General features: G+C 48.5%; 1 protein-coding gene across 7 annotated transcripts in view; it reads right to left on the reverse strand.

Annotated features, from left to right (window-relative positions):
- Positions 1-17,439, reverse strand: part of Akt2 (AKT serine/threonine kinase 2) — a 52,992-nt gene that overhangs the window by 11,588 nt on the left and 23,965 nt on the right. For all 7 annotated transcript variants that reach the window (XM_003461993.4, XM_013159155.2, XM_063252760.1 and 4 more), the window contains 3 exons: positions 11,893-12,021; positions 10,269-10,380; positions 243-396 (listed from right to left, as the gene is read on the reverse strand). In XM_003461993.4, coding sequence (XP_003462041.1) covers positions 243-396; positions 10,269-10,380; positions 11,893-12,021 — 395 coding nt within the window. The remainder of the gene's footprint in view (positions 1-242; positions 397-10,268; positions 10,381-11,892; positions 12,022-17,439) is intronic.

Genomic DNA, 17,439 nt, shown 5'->3' on the forward strand with positions numbered 1-17,439 from the left:
ACTGTCCCAAGTGGCCTACAGCCCCAGGCTCTCCCAGGCACAGGCCTCAGACGCAGGGCCCTGGAGCTTTCTATTTGGGGAAAGCCCCCTGGTCCCATGGCACAGAGCAGCCTCTGTGACAACCATCCTGTCCCACATGGCACTGTGTAGTCTCTGGGATAAAGCTTTGCACACTTTATATGGAACCAAGGGAGACAGGGCCAGCACAGCCCCAGCCCCTGGCCACCTGCCCCAGCACTTACCACTTTGGCTCGTGCCTTGCTGACTGCCACTTCCATCTCCTCAGTCGTGGAAGAGTCACTTGGGGAGCCACACTTGTAGTCCATGGGATCCTCACCAGGAACTCGCTGCTTAAGGCTGTTGGCAACCATCTGGATGGCCCGCATCCACTCCTCCCTGTTTGGGGATACACTTGAGTCCCTGGCCTCAGGAGTGAGAGGGCTGAAGGTCAACTCCCAGAAAAGTCACAGCCCAACCTCCTCCAATGGGACAGCAGACACCAAACCCCTCTAAGGACTCTGGGGAGCAACGGGTGAGCTAAGCAGAACTGATGGGGCCTGACTGACATCTTACAGGCCTGTTGCTTCGGGTGGGGGAAATGTACCAAGAGAGGAATCCTCCATCTCCCAGGAGAGGCCTGACAGTGCTAAAACAATCAAAAGGGGAGGCTGCTTTTGTTCACAACCCCTTGAGAAGGAGCCACCACCCTGAGCCTTGAATGAAGGAGGGACAGTGTTCCTCCCCAGCTCCTCCAGAACAAGTGGCCAATTCAAGTTTATAAGTCACTGATGTCTTGTACAGGAAAACCAAGAATAAAAGAAAGCGGCCGAGAGCCAAAGCAGTTGAGAAAATCTTACAAGGCCAGAGCGCCGGCAGGACTCCCTAGAGGGACAGATCGTCTGCCCGGCAGGGCCTGTGCACACCCAAGCGGAGCAGTGTTACAAGCTGCTAGGAAACAAGTTTTTTCAGTACTTGCAAACTTTCTTTCTTTCCAGTAAGTGCAAATGAACAGAGACAAAAAAGAAAAACTATTAGGCTGAATGACTGCTCACATGGCCCTATTTTGATCTACCATATAGCAACCTTAGGTGGCTCAATCCAGTGTATGTGAGTGCCTGTCTACTGTGCTTGTGCCTGAAAAAAAACATGACTAGTGGGAGAAAGCAAATGTATTCGCTAAGAAAGAGGTAATTCAAAGAACAAATAAGCAGGCAACTTCCCAAATCCTGGTGACTGAAATAAGCCGCAGTGAGTGCAGCCAGCTCTGTCAGGAGCCAGGAACCAAGAGCAGGCTGAGCCCTTCACACACATCTTCCAGAACCACCCTCATGGCAGGCGCTGCAGCTCTGGTGCTGCCCAGGCACTGAGGGCCCTGCCCATGGACTCCAGGGCACGAGTGGAGAGACAGTGCAGACAAGCCTGAGCCTGGTCCCCTACGCCTAGGACTGCGTCCCTGCGGGGCAAGAGGGACCACTTCTATTCCCCTCAGGTATACAGCATAGTTTTCCATGCTGGACACTGGCGAATACAGTCACACCTTAGGGCTAGCAGTCTGTCATCATTTAACTGAGCACTGCTTTCCTGGTGTTATGTAAAAGTGTGTCTCCCAGATGGTGGCATCTTGGACATACTGGAGCACGCCAGTTTACACAGGGCTGTTGTGGGATGGCGAGATCGCACAGGAAGCATCTCTGCAGTCAGCCTGCAGCTGAGAGAGAGGCAGATCTGGGCGAGGGCTTGGAGGGATCTAGATAGCTCACACAAAAAAAGGAAGGTGCAGGACTCTGTGGAGTCCTACACTATCAGAGTTAGAAAACAGACTTTCTGCTCACACATGCTCAGGTGCACACCAATATCCTGCAAGTGCAGTCAGGACTCTGGAGCCCTGACCACCTCCAGGGAGGGGAACTGGGAGCCAGAGACCACGAAGAGGCTTCTAAAATAAACACAAAGCACTTGAGCTTACTGACCACCTGCTACTGCCTCATTACACAGGAGGAAACTATGACACAGACTACAAAACAAATGCAAGAAAAAAATACAGTGGGTGCCCCAAGCCAAACAGCCAGGCTCACAAAAGCCACTGGCCTCCCCGAGGGCAGGTTGTTGTCACTTAGCTCTGTGGCTGGCTGAACTGAGCAAGGACTAAGCTCAGAGGAGCCCAGTAAGCCACAAGAGGTTCTGCCTTCTCAAACTGGCCTCCCTCACACATTTTTCCATCCTGTCTTGTAAGAGAGATGCATGAATACCACGTCACGCTTCACAGGACAGAGGCACTGAGCACTGATATACTGCCCCTCCCCACCAAGCAGAGCCCAGGGGCACCACAGCCTTCGTGCTGGTCCTGCAGGGCAGGGATCTGCATCTGCTTCAACCTCCATGTTCAAACATGGAGGTGCCCCCCAGTACTGTCAGGGTGCTCAGTGAGTATCTAGGTAAAGGCCAAGTGGGGCAGCCCTGCGGCCTGGGCACAGTAAAGCCAATGCAATCTCAGGCAAAGTGGGGCTGGGCTCATCCCTCCCTGACCCAGCACCTCCAGCTAGTGTTTCTCAAATGGTTTTAACTGTACCCACTTTGGAGTAAGCTGCAGCCTAAAACCCAATCCCTGTTTTATTATTACTATTTTTCCAAAAAGGGCTAGAAGGAGGGTAGAGACACATCCTATGATATGCTTTATCAATCACAGCTGTCTTCTTAGAAAAGTTTTAATGTTGATTTTGCTGAGTGTGGTGGCGCATGTCTGTAACCCCATCCCTCGGGGAAGCAGAGGCAGGAGGACTGCTTTGAGATTTAGGCTAGTCTGGGCATACAGTGAGTTCAAGGCCAGTCTAAAACTACACAGTGAGACCCTGTTTCAAAAAAACCAAAAATAAATAAATAGAAATAAAAGGCTGATTTTGAGGATTAAGATGGTGGACTAAAAGAGACAATCACAGATCTCCTAAGAAAAACATGTAGCTCTCACAGTGATTCTGAGAGACTGGCACCTGGGGTGGACCAGGAGCACTCCTTCCAAGCTGGCTTGCCCACCCTATGCAAAGCTCTCACACTCTCATGGAAGGTACTGAGAGGACACGGGAGGCCCAGACCGAGCCCACCAACCAAGAGCCACGGACACCATCCAGGATGCATGAGGTAGTCAGGGTCACTTGAGCTGTCCTGCAGCCTGACCAGCCTTGGGGCCAGTTCCAAATGGACCAAGGTTGAATGGTTACAGCAACACTCAGAATCCAGAGGAAAAGCAAAAACCTCTGTCCAGCACATTCCTCAAGGGTTTGCAACACAGTGTCTGGAGGAGCTCCCACCCAAAGGGGACACCAACACAAAATCCCCAGGGAAACCCACCCACCTTCTAGCCAAAAAACTCAAGAAACAGCCATGAATAGGCAGTTCCACAGTCATCTCATTTGGTTCTCAAGAACATGAGGAGGATCCCAGCACTCAGGAGGCTGAGGCAGGAGGATCACTGTAAATTCAAGAGCAGCCTGGGCTACAAAGTGAGCCCAAGACCAGCCTAAACTACTACTGCACAGGAAGATCCTGTCTCAAAACGACCAAAAAAAGAACACAACAAGGAGATGTTGATGTGGAGACTGACGGACACAGAAGTACAGTCACTCGTGGCAATCACACAGGCAGAGCTGGGGCTTGTACCCAGGTCCACTCTACTACTCCCTGGCCCCATGCCACCCTTTCTGGGCCAGTAGTCCAAAGGAGCTGTGATTCCTAGACAAGGCTCAAGAGGATCAAGTGAGAATACTCTCAAGAAGGTTCATGGAGCCAGGTGTGTGGTGCACACCTGTAATCCCAGCACTTGGGAGGCTGAGGCAGAAGGATCACTGTGAGTTTGAAGCTAGCCTAGGCTACAAAGTGATTTCAAGGTGAACCTGAACTGTACAGTGAAACCCTGTCTTAAAAAAAACAAAGAAAAGAAAAAGCAAGACACATCATGCCATAGAGCCCAGGGTCAAAGTAGAAGGACACCACCCCTCAGAGCTGTGACATGGACCACTGTCCACAGAGGACCTTCCCCAGCAAACACTAGCATCGATACACCCACCTACAGAGACAGTCATTGTTGTGCTCTGTGTGAATTAATGCCTTTCATCCTTCCAACAGCCTAGGCAGCAGGTACTGTTAATGTCACTCTACAAATGGGAACACTGAGACACAGGGAGGCTGACATTTTCCTACATGCACAGCCAGCAAGTGGAGGACCAGGAACGTAAACCTGGGTGTTTCCACATCACCCAGGAGCTCTTCCCCTACCAGGGATACCTTCTGCACCCTTCTTGTCCCTCACCTGGGCTCTGGGGCCAAGGGAAAGACATCTGGGGAAGTGCTGTTTGCCCAAGCAACAGCCAGCAGGGCACAGCCCAGCACACAGTACAGGCTGGGAGTCGAGAGCCAGGGCCTGGGCCTCAGTTCTGCTGCATACTGGCTTGATGGCTCTGAGTTGGGCCGCACCTGGCCTCCCACAAAATGTAGGGCTCAGTAGTGAGAGCAAACTCCGGAGCTGGTGGCCTGGGTGTGAGCCCAGTTCCATCCTTTCCCAAAGCCAACACTGCACAGGTGCAGCAGCTGACACACAACGTAGGCACTAGCAGGTCACACAGGGCACATGAGACACTGGGTACAAAGAACTTAGAACAGTGCCTGGCACTGTGGAAGTACCTCAAAGAGCCGTGAGGATCCACCTGCCAGACCACCAATATCTGCTCAGTGCCTTCTATGAGTCAAGCCTTGTCCTGGACACTGAGGAGGCAGCAGAGAACATGGCTAAAAGGACAGCATGCCCCCATTTAAACATGGTTTTGCTTCCCCCAATCTCACTTACCTATAGTGAGTGGTAATCCAAAAATACGGAATAGAAAATTCAAGAAACAATTAAGTTTCAAGCTGCATACTACTCTAAGTGTTACGATGAAATCTTGTGTAGTTCTGCTCCGTTCTTATTGCTAACTGCTTTCTGTGCCTAATGTATAAGCCAAATCTTATTGCAAGTGTGTATGGATAGCTAAAAGCACAGCACATGCAGGGTTGAGCACTATTCAGCATCTCTGGAGCTTAGAATGCACCCCCCTTGGATGAGAGAGGATTATGCAGCAAGGCAAGGACCAGAGGTAGACAGGGAAGGGCTCTCTGAGGAGGTGGCACCTAACCCAGGCAGGATCAGAGAGATATCATGGGAACATGGCCCAGCCTCAGTGCCTCCAATAGGCATCTGCAGTGAAACCAATGAGACAGAAAGACAGAGCCAGCTGCAGACAGCTGGGGAGGGAAAGGATCTAGGCAGTGGGAGCAGCAGGGCAGAGCCCCAGGGGAGGAAGAAGTCTGCCCATCTGCAGACGGCACAGCAAGAGCCAGCATCACTGGGGCCAGCAGAAGAGGGGAAACGATGAGGGCAGGAAGGACAGGCCCAGACGTGGACAGGAAGGAGTGGGTTTTAGGGGCTACTTCACTTAGGGATCTAGGCCTTAATCCTTAACACCACATGAAGCAGCTAAAGAGTATGACCCGGGTGACAACAGAACTGATTTCCATGTCAAGTCAGTGGCTGCTGACCAGGGCCACACCCTGCTGGTGAGGGGTGGCAGGGCAGGAGAAGAGTGAGAGAAACATGCCGGCAGCCTTGGATGCCAAGGGACTCCACGCTGTGGGGCCTGGAGGCTTCTGTGCACTTCCCCCGTCATCTCGACAGCAAGGAGCTGAGCCCAAAAAGGGACAGGGCAGGCAGCCACCCTGCCCAAGAGCCTGGGCCTACCCCATGCTGCCCTGCCCAGTGGGACCCACCATGCCTGACGGAAATGTTCAGTGAGGGGTGACTGGGCTCTCCCCCACCCAGCATGGGAGGACAAGCTGACTGGGCCCATCCACGTGGAGGGGCATTTATGGCACCTGAGGTCCCTCTCTGCTCAGGCAGCTTCAGCCTATGTGATAAAGTAAATTATTACATGTATCATCCTTAGACTGGGGTCTGGTTCACAAATAATTGGTTTTAATTATTCTTTTATTCATCCAACAAATATTCACTGACCACCTATTTATGTGCCAGGCATAAATACCATAAATATAGGCTGGGCATGGTAGTGTACTTCTGTAATCCCAGGGCTTGGGAGGCTGAGGCAGGAGGATCACTGCAAGTTCAAGGCTATAATGTGAGTTCAAGACCAGCCTGAAGTTCCCAGTGAAACCCTGTTTTAGAAAGATCAAACTAAAGGCTGGGGATTGAGCTCAGCAGGCATAAGCGCCTGCCTTGCAAGTGTACATCCTGAGTTCAAGCCCTGGTACCCAAAAACAACAACAAAAAACCTATAAATATCAAATAGCACATTGGTAGGTAGATAATTGCTACGAAGAAAAAACAATGAAGCCGGGTAAGGCTAGAGAGTCATGGTGGGAAGGGCAGGACGCTCTGAGAAGGTGACAAGTAAGCAGCGACTTTGAGAAGTTAAGGAGACAGCCATAAAGTCTCTGGAAAGAGGTCCTAGGCAAAGGGAACAGCAAATGCTAGCGCCCTGAGGTAGGAGTGTGTGCAGCACGTGTAAAAGGGCGGGACTTGGAAGACATGGTACACACACCCACACTGACTCCAAGTGTGACTAAAAGTCACTTGGTTCTGAGCAAAGAAATTCCAACCAAAAGGCTGCACTAAGCTAGCACACTACTAAGCACTCCTGTCCAAACTACGGGTCTGCAAACTGTTTCCTGAAAACAAATTTTCAGGCTTTGTGAGCCACAGTTTCTATCACAACTGTTACAGCAGGACAGAGCAACTAGGGACAATGCATAACAAATGGACATGGTCATTTTGCAACAAAAATACCAAAACAGAAGCAGGTCTGTATTTTGCCAACCCTGCTACAGACTGAACTTCTGGTTTACAGGAAAGATAGGCACGGGGCAACAGAGCAATGATGCCAAAAGGCATTAGGATGAAGTCCAGAATACGGGACAGCCTACAAATCAACTGGCCTGGCTTGTCAAGAATATCACATACCTCAGGAGAGAAGGCAGTGGGGAGAAGGACGAAGGGCAGTACTAGATAAAAACAGGCTGGGGCCAGTATGGTGGTGCACACTTGTGATCCCAGAACCTAGGAGACTGAGGCAGGAGAACTGCTATGACTGAGGCCGGCCTGGGCTGCATAGTGAGTTCAAGGCCAGCCTGAACTGCATAGCAATGCTGTCTCAAAAAAACATAACAAAAAATAAAAACAACAAAATCAATCTTTTTTAAGACCAGGAATGGTGGCACGTGCCTATAACTCCAACATCTGAGAGACACAGGTATGAGGATCACAAATTCAAGGCCAGCCTGCATAAATCAGTGATTTAGCAAGACCCTGTCTTAAAATAAAGAAGGGGCTGGAGATGGAGCTCAATGAAAGGCTCTAGGTTCAATCTCAGTATATTTAAAAACAAAAAAACGTTATGGGGATAACTTGGGAAATTCAAGTGTGCAATGGGCAGACAAAGGAAACACATATTTGGGTAAGTATTCCTTACTCAAAATGCTTGAGACCAGCCACGCTTCTGACATCACAGTTTTTGGTTTTCAGGATTTGTGCACAGACATTACTATATGGTTGACCATCTTCAGCCCAAAAGTCTGAAATACTTCAAAGTGACTCTCAAGGTCATATTTTGCAGCATCTCATTTCAGGTTTTAGATTTTCAGACTAAGGATGTGCCACTGTATCTCAGGAGTGACACAGGAGAAGACCCTTATTTGTAGCAGACACCTACTAAAGTAGTACAGAATAAAGTATGAACAGGCGCTTAATTCAGCACACAACAATTAAAAGGAAAATAACAAAATCTCTAGTCAGATGAGGCAAACAGGACAAAGGCACAGCAAGGCAGCACTGAAGTGACCATGATGCCTGGCCCCAGCATGCCCCGTCAGTCTTGCCACCCTGTCTCTCCCAGGGCTCAGGCCCAAAAGGAGTGGGGCAGCAAGGACAGCATCAGTTGGCTGTGAGCAGAGTAGAGGAGGTCTCCCCTCTGCTAGATTCCTGGCTCCTCAGGCTGGGGTCAGGAATTGGAAGTCTGCGATCTCTGGGTCTGACCCAGTGGCTTCCTCTGCAGCAGACAACAAAAAGTGCCAAGAATGGCAAAAGGGCACGGGAACATTTCAGCCCCCATAGTCTCAGTAACAGGAGTTTCCCCACGTTGAATGGTACCAATCACGCAAAAATGGAAAGTAGACCATCTTTCTTGCCTACTAAACTGAGCTGGCAGCTCCCCACTGCTCTGTTTCCAGGCTTGCAAACCATGTGCCAGGTTTGCTAAATCAAGGGCTTCCTGTTTATCATCCCCCTGAATCTCTTACCAACCCTGGGATAAACCCCAGTTTATTAAGTGCCTGCCAAGCCCTGCAGGGATCTCCATCTGGGGGCCAAAAACCCTGGCTGGGCTCTCTAGTCTCCAGCGCCCCCATTTCCCCTCTTCCAAGGCTCCTGCCCTTTGATTCTCTGGTGACGCACAGCTTGCTGTGGTCCCTGGAACACACAAAGTGTTTCACCCCCAGGGCTCCCCTGAGCTGCTCAGTCCTTTTCCATGGCCAACTACTAGCCATCCTTCAAAACTCATTGTAACACTCAGATCCTAGGGACTTAGCAGTTTAGAGTTGCTTTCTCAGGTGGCCGATGTTTTGGTCCCCAGTATTCAACTAACACCACAGCTGGCCCAAGATGGCAATTCTGTTCCCCTTGATAGGGCAAGTATATTTTTAACCTCAGGGAGACATGCAACAATAATTACAGTATAGACTGTGGTAGTATCTTGTGACACAGCATTGGGCAGGCTAGAACTGCACCATCCAAGGGTAGCCACAAGGTACATGTATGGCCAGTGAAACTGAAAAAATCAAAATTCCATCCCATCCTTTCATCATCATCCTCCAAATGCCCACACACAACTAGCTGCCCCTGTGGTGGACAATGCAGACCTGGAACATTCCTGATGTGGAGCTCTCTTGGAGGCTCCTGTTTTAGGCTTCCTCAGGGGTTCAGCCAAAGCCCCACCCTACCAAAGAGCTTGGCAAGTGTTTCTCAAACCATGGTCCAAAAAGATAAAGAGGGAGGGAAAAGGTTTGCCACTCATTACAAAGAGTCAAGTTCAGGTATAAGAAAAAGACCAGCCACCCAATAAAACAAGAGGCAAACAATACAGGCAGTTCAGGAAGAAAGCACAGGCATTTGGGATTTAGCTCAGCGGCATAAGTGCCTGCCTTGCAAGTGTGCACTCGTGAGTTTGATCCCTGGTACCGATAAAAACGAAAAAGACAAAAAAAAAAAAAAAAAAAAAAAAAAGGAAGAAAGCACACATGGCCCTTCAGGGTCAAACTCATCCAGAGAGAGAGAGACAAACTTCCTGCAATTTCCCTCTGCTCAGACTGGCAAAAATCCAAATGCTGGAAAACACTGAGCTGTAGGGACAGTCACAGACACCCTGACAGACACATCATTCAAATTCACAAACGAGTATTCCTGTGATTAGCGCTCCTACGTCTAAGAATTCATCATCCAGGACTCATGTACACAGGAAACAAGTAACTTCACTTCGGCACTGCTTGTGATGAGCCAGAGGCTGGGAACCACCCCAGTTGCCATTAACAAACTGCTAAGTAAACCGAGGAACACGAGTGGCCAGCTGTTAAAAAAGCAAAACAAACATTGTGGTGACAGCAGCGGTTCTCTATACATGGAGGCAGCAGGGTTCCCGGCGACACACTGTAAAGCAACAGCAGCAAGTTCAGGGCTGCACAGGAGGACCCCACCTGCTCCTCCAGCACACGAAACGTGGTCATTAACTGGGGGGGGGGGGGGGGACGCACAGAGGGGGATGCAGCAAAGCTTTCAGTTTTTTGTTGAAGAACTGGGAGTAGAATCCATACCCCGAGCCCCGGTCTGACTTTTGAACCACAAGAATCTACCATTTCTTCTGATTATTAAGTGGTCTTTTCCCACGACTCTCTCAACCACTGCTTCAGAACCAAGAACTCACTAGGAACACAGATTCCTGACCCTCTGCAGATCACTGAGTAAAAGCTCTGCCTCGCACACTGTGGTGCCCCTCAAGTCTGCAAACAGTGAGGTCTTCAAACCAAAAACCCAAGCTCTTCTCAGTACCAGCTGGGGGTGCCCTACACTAGAAGGGCTGCAGACTTGGCACTACTGCAGTGGGAACTCATCCATCTGCACCTCTCCCCTCCTAGCAGGCCTGGCCACTCTAAAAGGCAGCCACATGCAGGCCCAGTTTCACCTCTCATCTGGAGAGTCCACATGGAAGGTCCTCTCAATGACCGTGGTCCACTGCAGACAGCGTATGACAAAGGTGTTAGGCCGCGGCCTCTCCGTCTTCATCAGCTGGCATTCTGTGATGGGGAAGGAGACAGTAGGGAGAGAACTCAGCCTGCAGCCTGCAGTTCCCAAGCAAATTCCGATGTGCTGATGGCGCCAGGAACCCTTGATAGACTGAGGGGCCCTGACTCTGCCCTCACAGGCTCCAAATCTAGCATGCAAAGGCGGCAGCCTGACCACCAGACAATGAAGACTCAGTTTGGAATGGCAAACACCAGAGGAGGCATACAATCCTGCCTGGGGCATCCCTGAGGAAGGGGCACTCTGAACTGACCCCTGAAAGCAAAGGGAACTCAGTTAGTGAAGTGAGAGGGGTCCAGGTACCCAGGAGCCACCTGCTCCAAGCATGAGAAAAGGAGAGACAAGCTGGACAGATAAGCTGGCACCGGCCAGCAAGGCTCTGGAGGCCATGGGAAGGAGTCTGGACTTTGTCCCTGGGGTAGCAGGGAACCAGGGAAGGGACATGAACAGCGCAAGATCGCACCCTTTGGTGGTCATGGAGGATGAAGGTGGAGGCCAGAAGCCAGGGAGGAGGCCGCAGCAGGACCCAGCTAGAGAGAAGACACACCGAAGCAGAGCGGTACACAGGCAGGGGGCAAGGGCAGCAGGGGAGGGGATGAGAGGGTACTTTGGCCCAGGCCTCGGGCATAGCAGGACTACTCCTGAGATGGAGATGGAGCGGGAAACTGGAAGGACAACCAGGACAGGGTGAGCATGAAGGACCTAGGGAATACTCAGGAAAGAATGTTCAAGAAGGAGCTGGAGGCAAATAAAGTTCAAGAGAAACACTAGGGCTGTCACAGATGTGTCAAGACTGTCGGCACATGGAGAGAGGACCAGAGAAAAAGTTTCTGCAGAACAGGGTGGGACTGGGTCTGGGATCCTGGAGGGGTGAGCTGGGGAGGTCACTGTAATAGGGACCTGAGGAGAAATGGGGTTGGAGTACACCTGAAAAGGTGGGTCTAAAGAAGGGGCAGCCTATGAAGCACTCTTAGCAGGTTCAATAACCAAGACATGTTGCCAATCAGGTCAGCTGGGAAGGAAACAGGAAAGGGAAAGGAAGCCAAGGGCAGGATCGTGTTCTGCAAGGACTGGGCAAGGACTTTAGGCTTAGGAAGCTGATCCAGCTAGGAAACAAATACCATTTAGGATACCACAGAGGGAACCAAGGACATGAGGTCAGCACTGCAGTCAGCTGAATAGGAAGCTGCGACCCTTCTAGGTCAGAGGGACAGAGACAGGAACTGTTGCCAGAGTAGGATGGAAGGGCAGGGCCAGGTGAGGCTAGAACTACGGCAGGGCTGGCTGGGCAGAAACGCCCTTGGCTTCTCACCTCTCAAGCTCCATCTCCCCGTGGGACAGTCCCACAGGTCCCAGCTGACCAGGAGGGACAGCAAGGAAATGGTGGGAACTAGATACAAGATAAGGCCCAGCACAGGCCTCTCAGCCACTCCTGGTTCCTCCAAGACCTGCCAGCTGTTTGTTCCCTGAGCTCTAGAGCCCTGGCCTCTTACCCTGACACACACCTGCTACAGAGAAGTTGTTTAAGGGAGGTAAAGTCTGGTCAGGAGCCTCAGGCCTCTCCTTATACCCGATGAAGGAGCCATCACTCTTCAGCAGGAAATATCGGGGCCTCCAGGTCTTGATGTACTCCCCTGAAACGAGGCAGGAGGGAGGGAGAGAGAGGTCAGGGCTAGGTTGTCCCAGGCAGACAGGCAGGAAGCCCAGCATGATAGTGACTCCCAAGGGGTACGGCAGAGGGAAGAAGAGTAGATGAGTCTCTCCTGGGGATCTCGCGAGGTGGCCCTGCTGACACAGGCTTGGGCACTGGCCTGGCCCAAGTGATCCGCAGATCATGCCTGGCAGGAAGGTGCCTGCAAAGTGCCCCAAGGCACCAGCTGCCTCAGCGTGTGGCCAGAAGCAAGCTATCCCTGCCAGCATAGGACTGTCCCAGAGAAGGCAAATGCCCTATGGCCCTGTGAGCCCAAATTCCATAAGGCTGACTGACATCAACACAGTGGTGCAGGTGAATCAAATATCAAAATACTGCTGTGCTGGGAGGTACAGCTGTTGCCACACTCTCTTGAGCGCTCCTCAACCCCTTCCATTTGTGCTGATCATAAATATGCAAGCACACTTCATGGGACACACACTAGTGTACAAGGATCCATTCCACAGAGGGCTAAGGGTTAAAATGAGACGGTGTAATGCACATCCACACAAAAACTTACACACAGATGTCACAGAAGTGTTACAATAGTCAGTGGAAACAACCTAAAGCCCATCAGCTTATGATGGGTAACCAAAACACGGTGGTACCATGTAATACAACATTGTCTGGTCATGAAAAAGAAAGGAAGTACTGATAAATGAGGACAAACTGTATCTTACGCTAAGTTCACAAAGTCAATCTCAAAGGACCACCAATTACAGACACTCACTGACTTATGATGATTCAGCTTCCTATAACAGTGTCAAAGAGACAGGCAATCAGTAGGAAGTGTACTTCAAACTCTGAATTGTGGACCAGACTTGGTGGCTCACACCTAGAATCCCAGCACTCAGGAGGCTGACACAAGAGAATCACTATGAGTTTGAGGGCAGCCTGGGCTACACAGTGAGTTCAAGGCCTGCCTGAACTACATGGCAATACCCTGACTCAAAAACAAAAACAAACAAATAAAAAACACCAATTTTTGAGTTGTGGTCTTTTCCCAGGCTTGTGGTACTCAATAGGAAGCCTGCTCTCACAATGCTAGGCTCCCTGTCGGCCACACTAGTCACATGGGCCCTGTGACTGTGTTGCTAAGCAATGGTATTTGGCAGGTTACATATATTAAATGCATTTTCAATGGAATGATATTTTAACTTATGGTGGCTTTGCCAGGGTGTGACCCCCCATTGTTAATCTTAATGTCAACTTCACAGAACAAAGCGACTCCTGGACAGGCAATTAGACCAGGGAGGCACTGCACTCATCTGTGGATGACTCCACATGCTCCCAGCTGAATGTGTAGTAAGGAGGAGGGGCCCAGCTGCAGGTGGGGCAGGCCGGAGTGTGAAAGTGGATCTCTCCAGGGTGCTGTTCCCCAGTGTTCGGCTTCCCAGGCGCCAGGACATAACCAGCTTTCCTTTACCATGCCTTTCTGTCCTGGAACCAGCTGGCCACGGCTTTCAGCATTCTGAAATCTGGCGCCAAATTGAGCCTCTCTTCCTAGAGGCTGCAGCATTTATTTGGTGTTTTGTCCAAGGAACTGGAGAGCTGACCAATCCATAATCATGCAGTGTCTCTCTGCAGAAATCTACTTGGGAGGTACAGTCTTCAGGAAGCTGGAGAGTAACAGCCACCAGGATGGTGGCAGGGTTCCCTTCAGGATGCTAAGATGTCCTAAAATTAGTCATGTTGGCTGCACAAGTCTGATATACTAAAAACTATCACACTGTACAGTTCAAATGACTGAATGGTGAGGTATGTGAACTGCATCTCAATGAGAGGGCAGCCTTGAAGCTCAGCTTAGAGCCTATCACACTACCAGCTCTCAGTCAATGCTCTTTGCCATCAGCTGACCACACTGTGTAGAAGAGTGCTGTGCCCAGTCCTTAACTCCCACAGCACACCAGCAGGCAGGAGGACAGGCATTTGCCATGTGGAATGCCCCAGTTAAAACAGCTCACTTTTCACCAGGCATGCTGGTGCATACCTGTAATCCCACAACTTAGGAGGCTGAAGCAGAAAGATTGCTCAAGGCCAGGATGGGCTACATAGTGAGTCCAAGGCCAGCCTGAACTACACAGCAAGACCCTGTCTCAAAAACAAAAACAATTCACAAAGTAATTACTACAGCTAATAAATTCAGCAAGATCAACACACAATAAATCAGTTGTTTCTATACATCAGCAACAAATAAAACAAATGGACATTAAGAAAACAATTCCTCCCAAACTAGTAAGATTTATTTTAAAAATTTTTAAATTTGGGGATTTAGTTCAGTGGCGTAAGTGCTTGCCTGGCAAGCACGAGGTCATGAGTTCAACCCCCAATATTGAAAAAAAAAAATTTAAACTCAATTTATAATAACTTCCAAAAGAATAGGGATTAATTTAATCAATGAGGTAAAACACTTTCACACTATAACAGATTGAGAAAATGAGTTTAGTGGTACCCACCTACAATCCTGGAAACTCAGGAGGCTGAGGCAGGAGAAACACAAATTCAAAGCCTGCCTGAGTAACTTCATGAGATTCCATTGTTGTGTCCAGAGGATGAACACCACCCACTGCTCCAAGGCAGGTGCCGAGCACCACTGCCCCTTGGAGGGGAACAACTCTCTGGGATTCTTAAACTTCATATTAATCAAACGTTAGAGATACAAGGAGGTTTTATTGTTTTTGTTTTGGTACCAGGGATCCAACTCACAACCACATGCTTGCCAGGCAGGTGCTTGTACCTGCTGAGCTAAATCCCCAGCCAGAGATACAAGAGATACAAGGTTTAGGGAAAGGAAGACTTTTTTTGGAAAGAGGAAAAAAAAAACGAGGAGAGATAACTATCTTAAATGAATCACAGTAGGAGGCTCGGGAAGATGGAGGACCCGAGGGACTTTGACCTCAGCCCTTTTAGAGTGTGGCAGAAAGACCCTGTCCCCCCAACTTACTATATCCTGATTGGATACTTCAGGCTCCTCGGTCCCACCCTAGGTACTACTGTGTATGTGCAAATTTTTATGTAGGCATTGTTCTTTGTTGCTGTTCTGTAGAAGAATTTATGGGTTTGTTAAAAGCGCTTTACATATAAGGTTGAGTTAACTAGTAAAGGGAAACATACTAAGACAAAAATATCCGTAATAAATAACAACTGTCTTTTTTTTTTTTTTGTAAAGGGTCTCGTTACTTGGTCCTGGCTGGCCTTGAACTCACTGTGAAGTCCAGGCTGGCCCCAAACTCACAGTAACCCACATGCCTCAGTCTTCCAAGTGCTAGGCGTACCCAAAGGCCAAGAGCTCTTTTAACTGGTCACCTTGTCTTCCTGGAAAGTGGGGGTAGATATCTAGGCTGATTTGGTTAGAACACTGCTGACTTACTAGTTTTTGTCTTGTTAATTGTTTTCTCAATAAAGTTTTAACTGTGTTTTGGTCTGGAATAGCCACAAAGCCCAATGAGGCTTTTTCCTGTTTATAGACTCCTTTTCCCTACACTGTCACAAAATGAAAATGTCTGGGCAAATGGCTTAGTGGCAAGGTGCTTGCCTGGCATCATGCTCAAGGCCCTGGAGGGAACTAAATCACAAAAGAAATTTAAAACCCTAAACCAGGAGTGGTAGCACACACCTATAATCCCAGCACTCAGGAGGCTGAGGCAGGAGGCTTGTTGTTAGACCAGCCTAGGCTACAAAGTGAGCTCAAGGCCAGCCTGAACTGCACACAGCAAGACTCTGTCCCAAAAAGACAAAAAATTGGGGGCTGGGGATTTAGCTCAGCGGCATAGGCACCTGCCTTGCAAGCAGGTGGTCATGAGCTCGATCCCCAGTACCGATAAAATAGAAAAAGACAAAAAAAAAAAAGACAAAAAATTAATTAAAAAATTAAAGACCTAAATAAATGAAAAGATCCTGTGTTCCTGAATTGGAAAGATAACATTGTTAGGATAGTAACACTGTCCAAAGAGATATAGAAAATGCAACAAAATTCCAATGGTTTCTTTTTACAGAAAGGAAAAGGCAATCCTCAAATTCTGATAGAATTGTAAAGTGCCCACAGTTAAAACAATATTCAAAAATAATGTAGTTTAAAGATTCACACATCCCTAGGGGCTGGGGATTTAGCTCAGTGGCATAAGTACCTGCCTTGCAAGCAGGCGGTCTTGAGTTCGATCCCCGGTACCAATAAAAAGTTAAAAAAAAAAAAAAAAAAAAGAACAAAGATTCATATGTCCCAATTACAAACCTTACTATGAAATTACAGCAATTAAAACAGTCTGGCAGGCCAGCCATTGGTATTGCGTGCCTATAATCCCATCACTTTTGGAGGCTGAGGCAGGAGGATCACAAGTTTGAGCCCAGTCAGGGGAACTTAGTAACTCAGTAAGACCCTGTCTCAAAATTTTAAAAATTTTAGGGTTGGGGATACAGCTCACTGGTACAGCACCTGCCTATAAGTGCACAGTCCTAAGTTTGATTCCCAGTACCAAATTTTTTTTGCTCAGTATGAGGGCCCTGAGTGCATAGACAACACATTTTATGAAAAGCAAAATGAAAACATTCTCAGTATCATTAGTCCTTACAAAAACATATATGGAAACCACAATGAAATACCCCTCTCATACACACCAGACTGGCTATAATAAAGATTTTTTTAAAAAATACCAAGTATTAGTAAGGATGTAGACAAACTGAAAACGTGGTGCATTTTTGGTAGGAACATAAAAAGGTATAGCCACTGTGAAAGAGTTTGCTGCTTCCTCAAAAAGCTAAATATAGCATATTCTGTGAGTAATAAATGTAGGATATATGAGCCCCATATTTACAGACAGACAGAGACAGACAGATAGACAATAAGAGAAGCTCACTATGAAGTCCAGGCTGGCCTCAAACTCACACAATCCTCCTGCCTCAGCCTCCCAAATACTAGGATTACAGGCTTGCACCACTACACCCAGGTTACAAATATTTATTATAAATATAGAACATATGACTCAGCAATTTTACTCCTAGATATGCACATGGAAGAACTGAAAACAGGTATTCTAACAAATACTGTGCATTTTGTTCAGAGCTGTATTATGCACAACAGACACAAGCTAGACCGTGGAGTACATCAAAGATGAATGGATAAATAAAATGTGAGGTATTTATGCAATCAAGTATTTAGTCATAAAAAGAAGAAAATTACTGATACATGTTGTAACATAGAGGAATCTCAAAACCATTATGTTAAGTGAAATGAGCCAGACACAAAAGGCTGCACATGACTCTTCCTATGAAGTATCCAGTCACAACAGAAAAACCCATAAATATAGTGAGGACACTGCTGACTAACAGATGCGGGAGAAGAGAACACAGAGACTGACTGGGTGAC

This window comes from Cavia porcellus, unplaced genomic scaffold (assembly GCF_034190915.1).
Source record: "Cavia porcellus strain 051 isolate PalLab524CR breed Dunkin Hartley unplaced genomic scaffold, mCavPor4.1 scaffold_7, whole genome shotgun sequence".
Classification (NCBI taxonomy): Eukaryota; Metazoa; Chordata; class Mammalia; order Rodentia; family Caviidae; genus Cavia; species Cavia porcellus.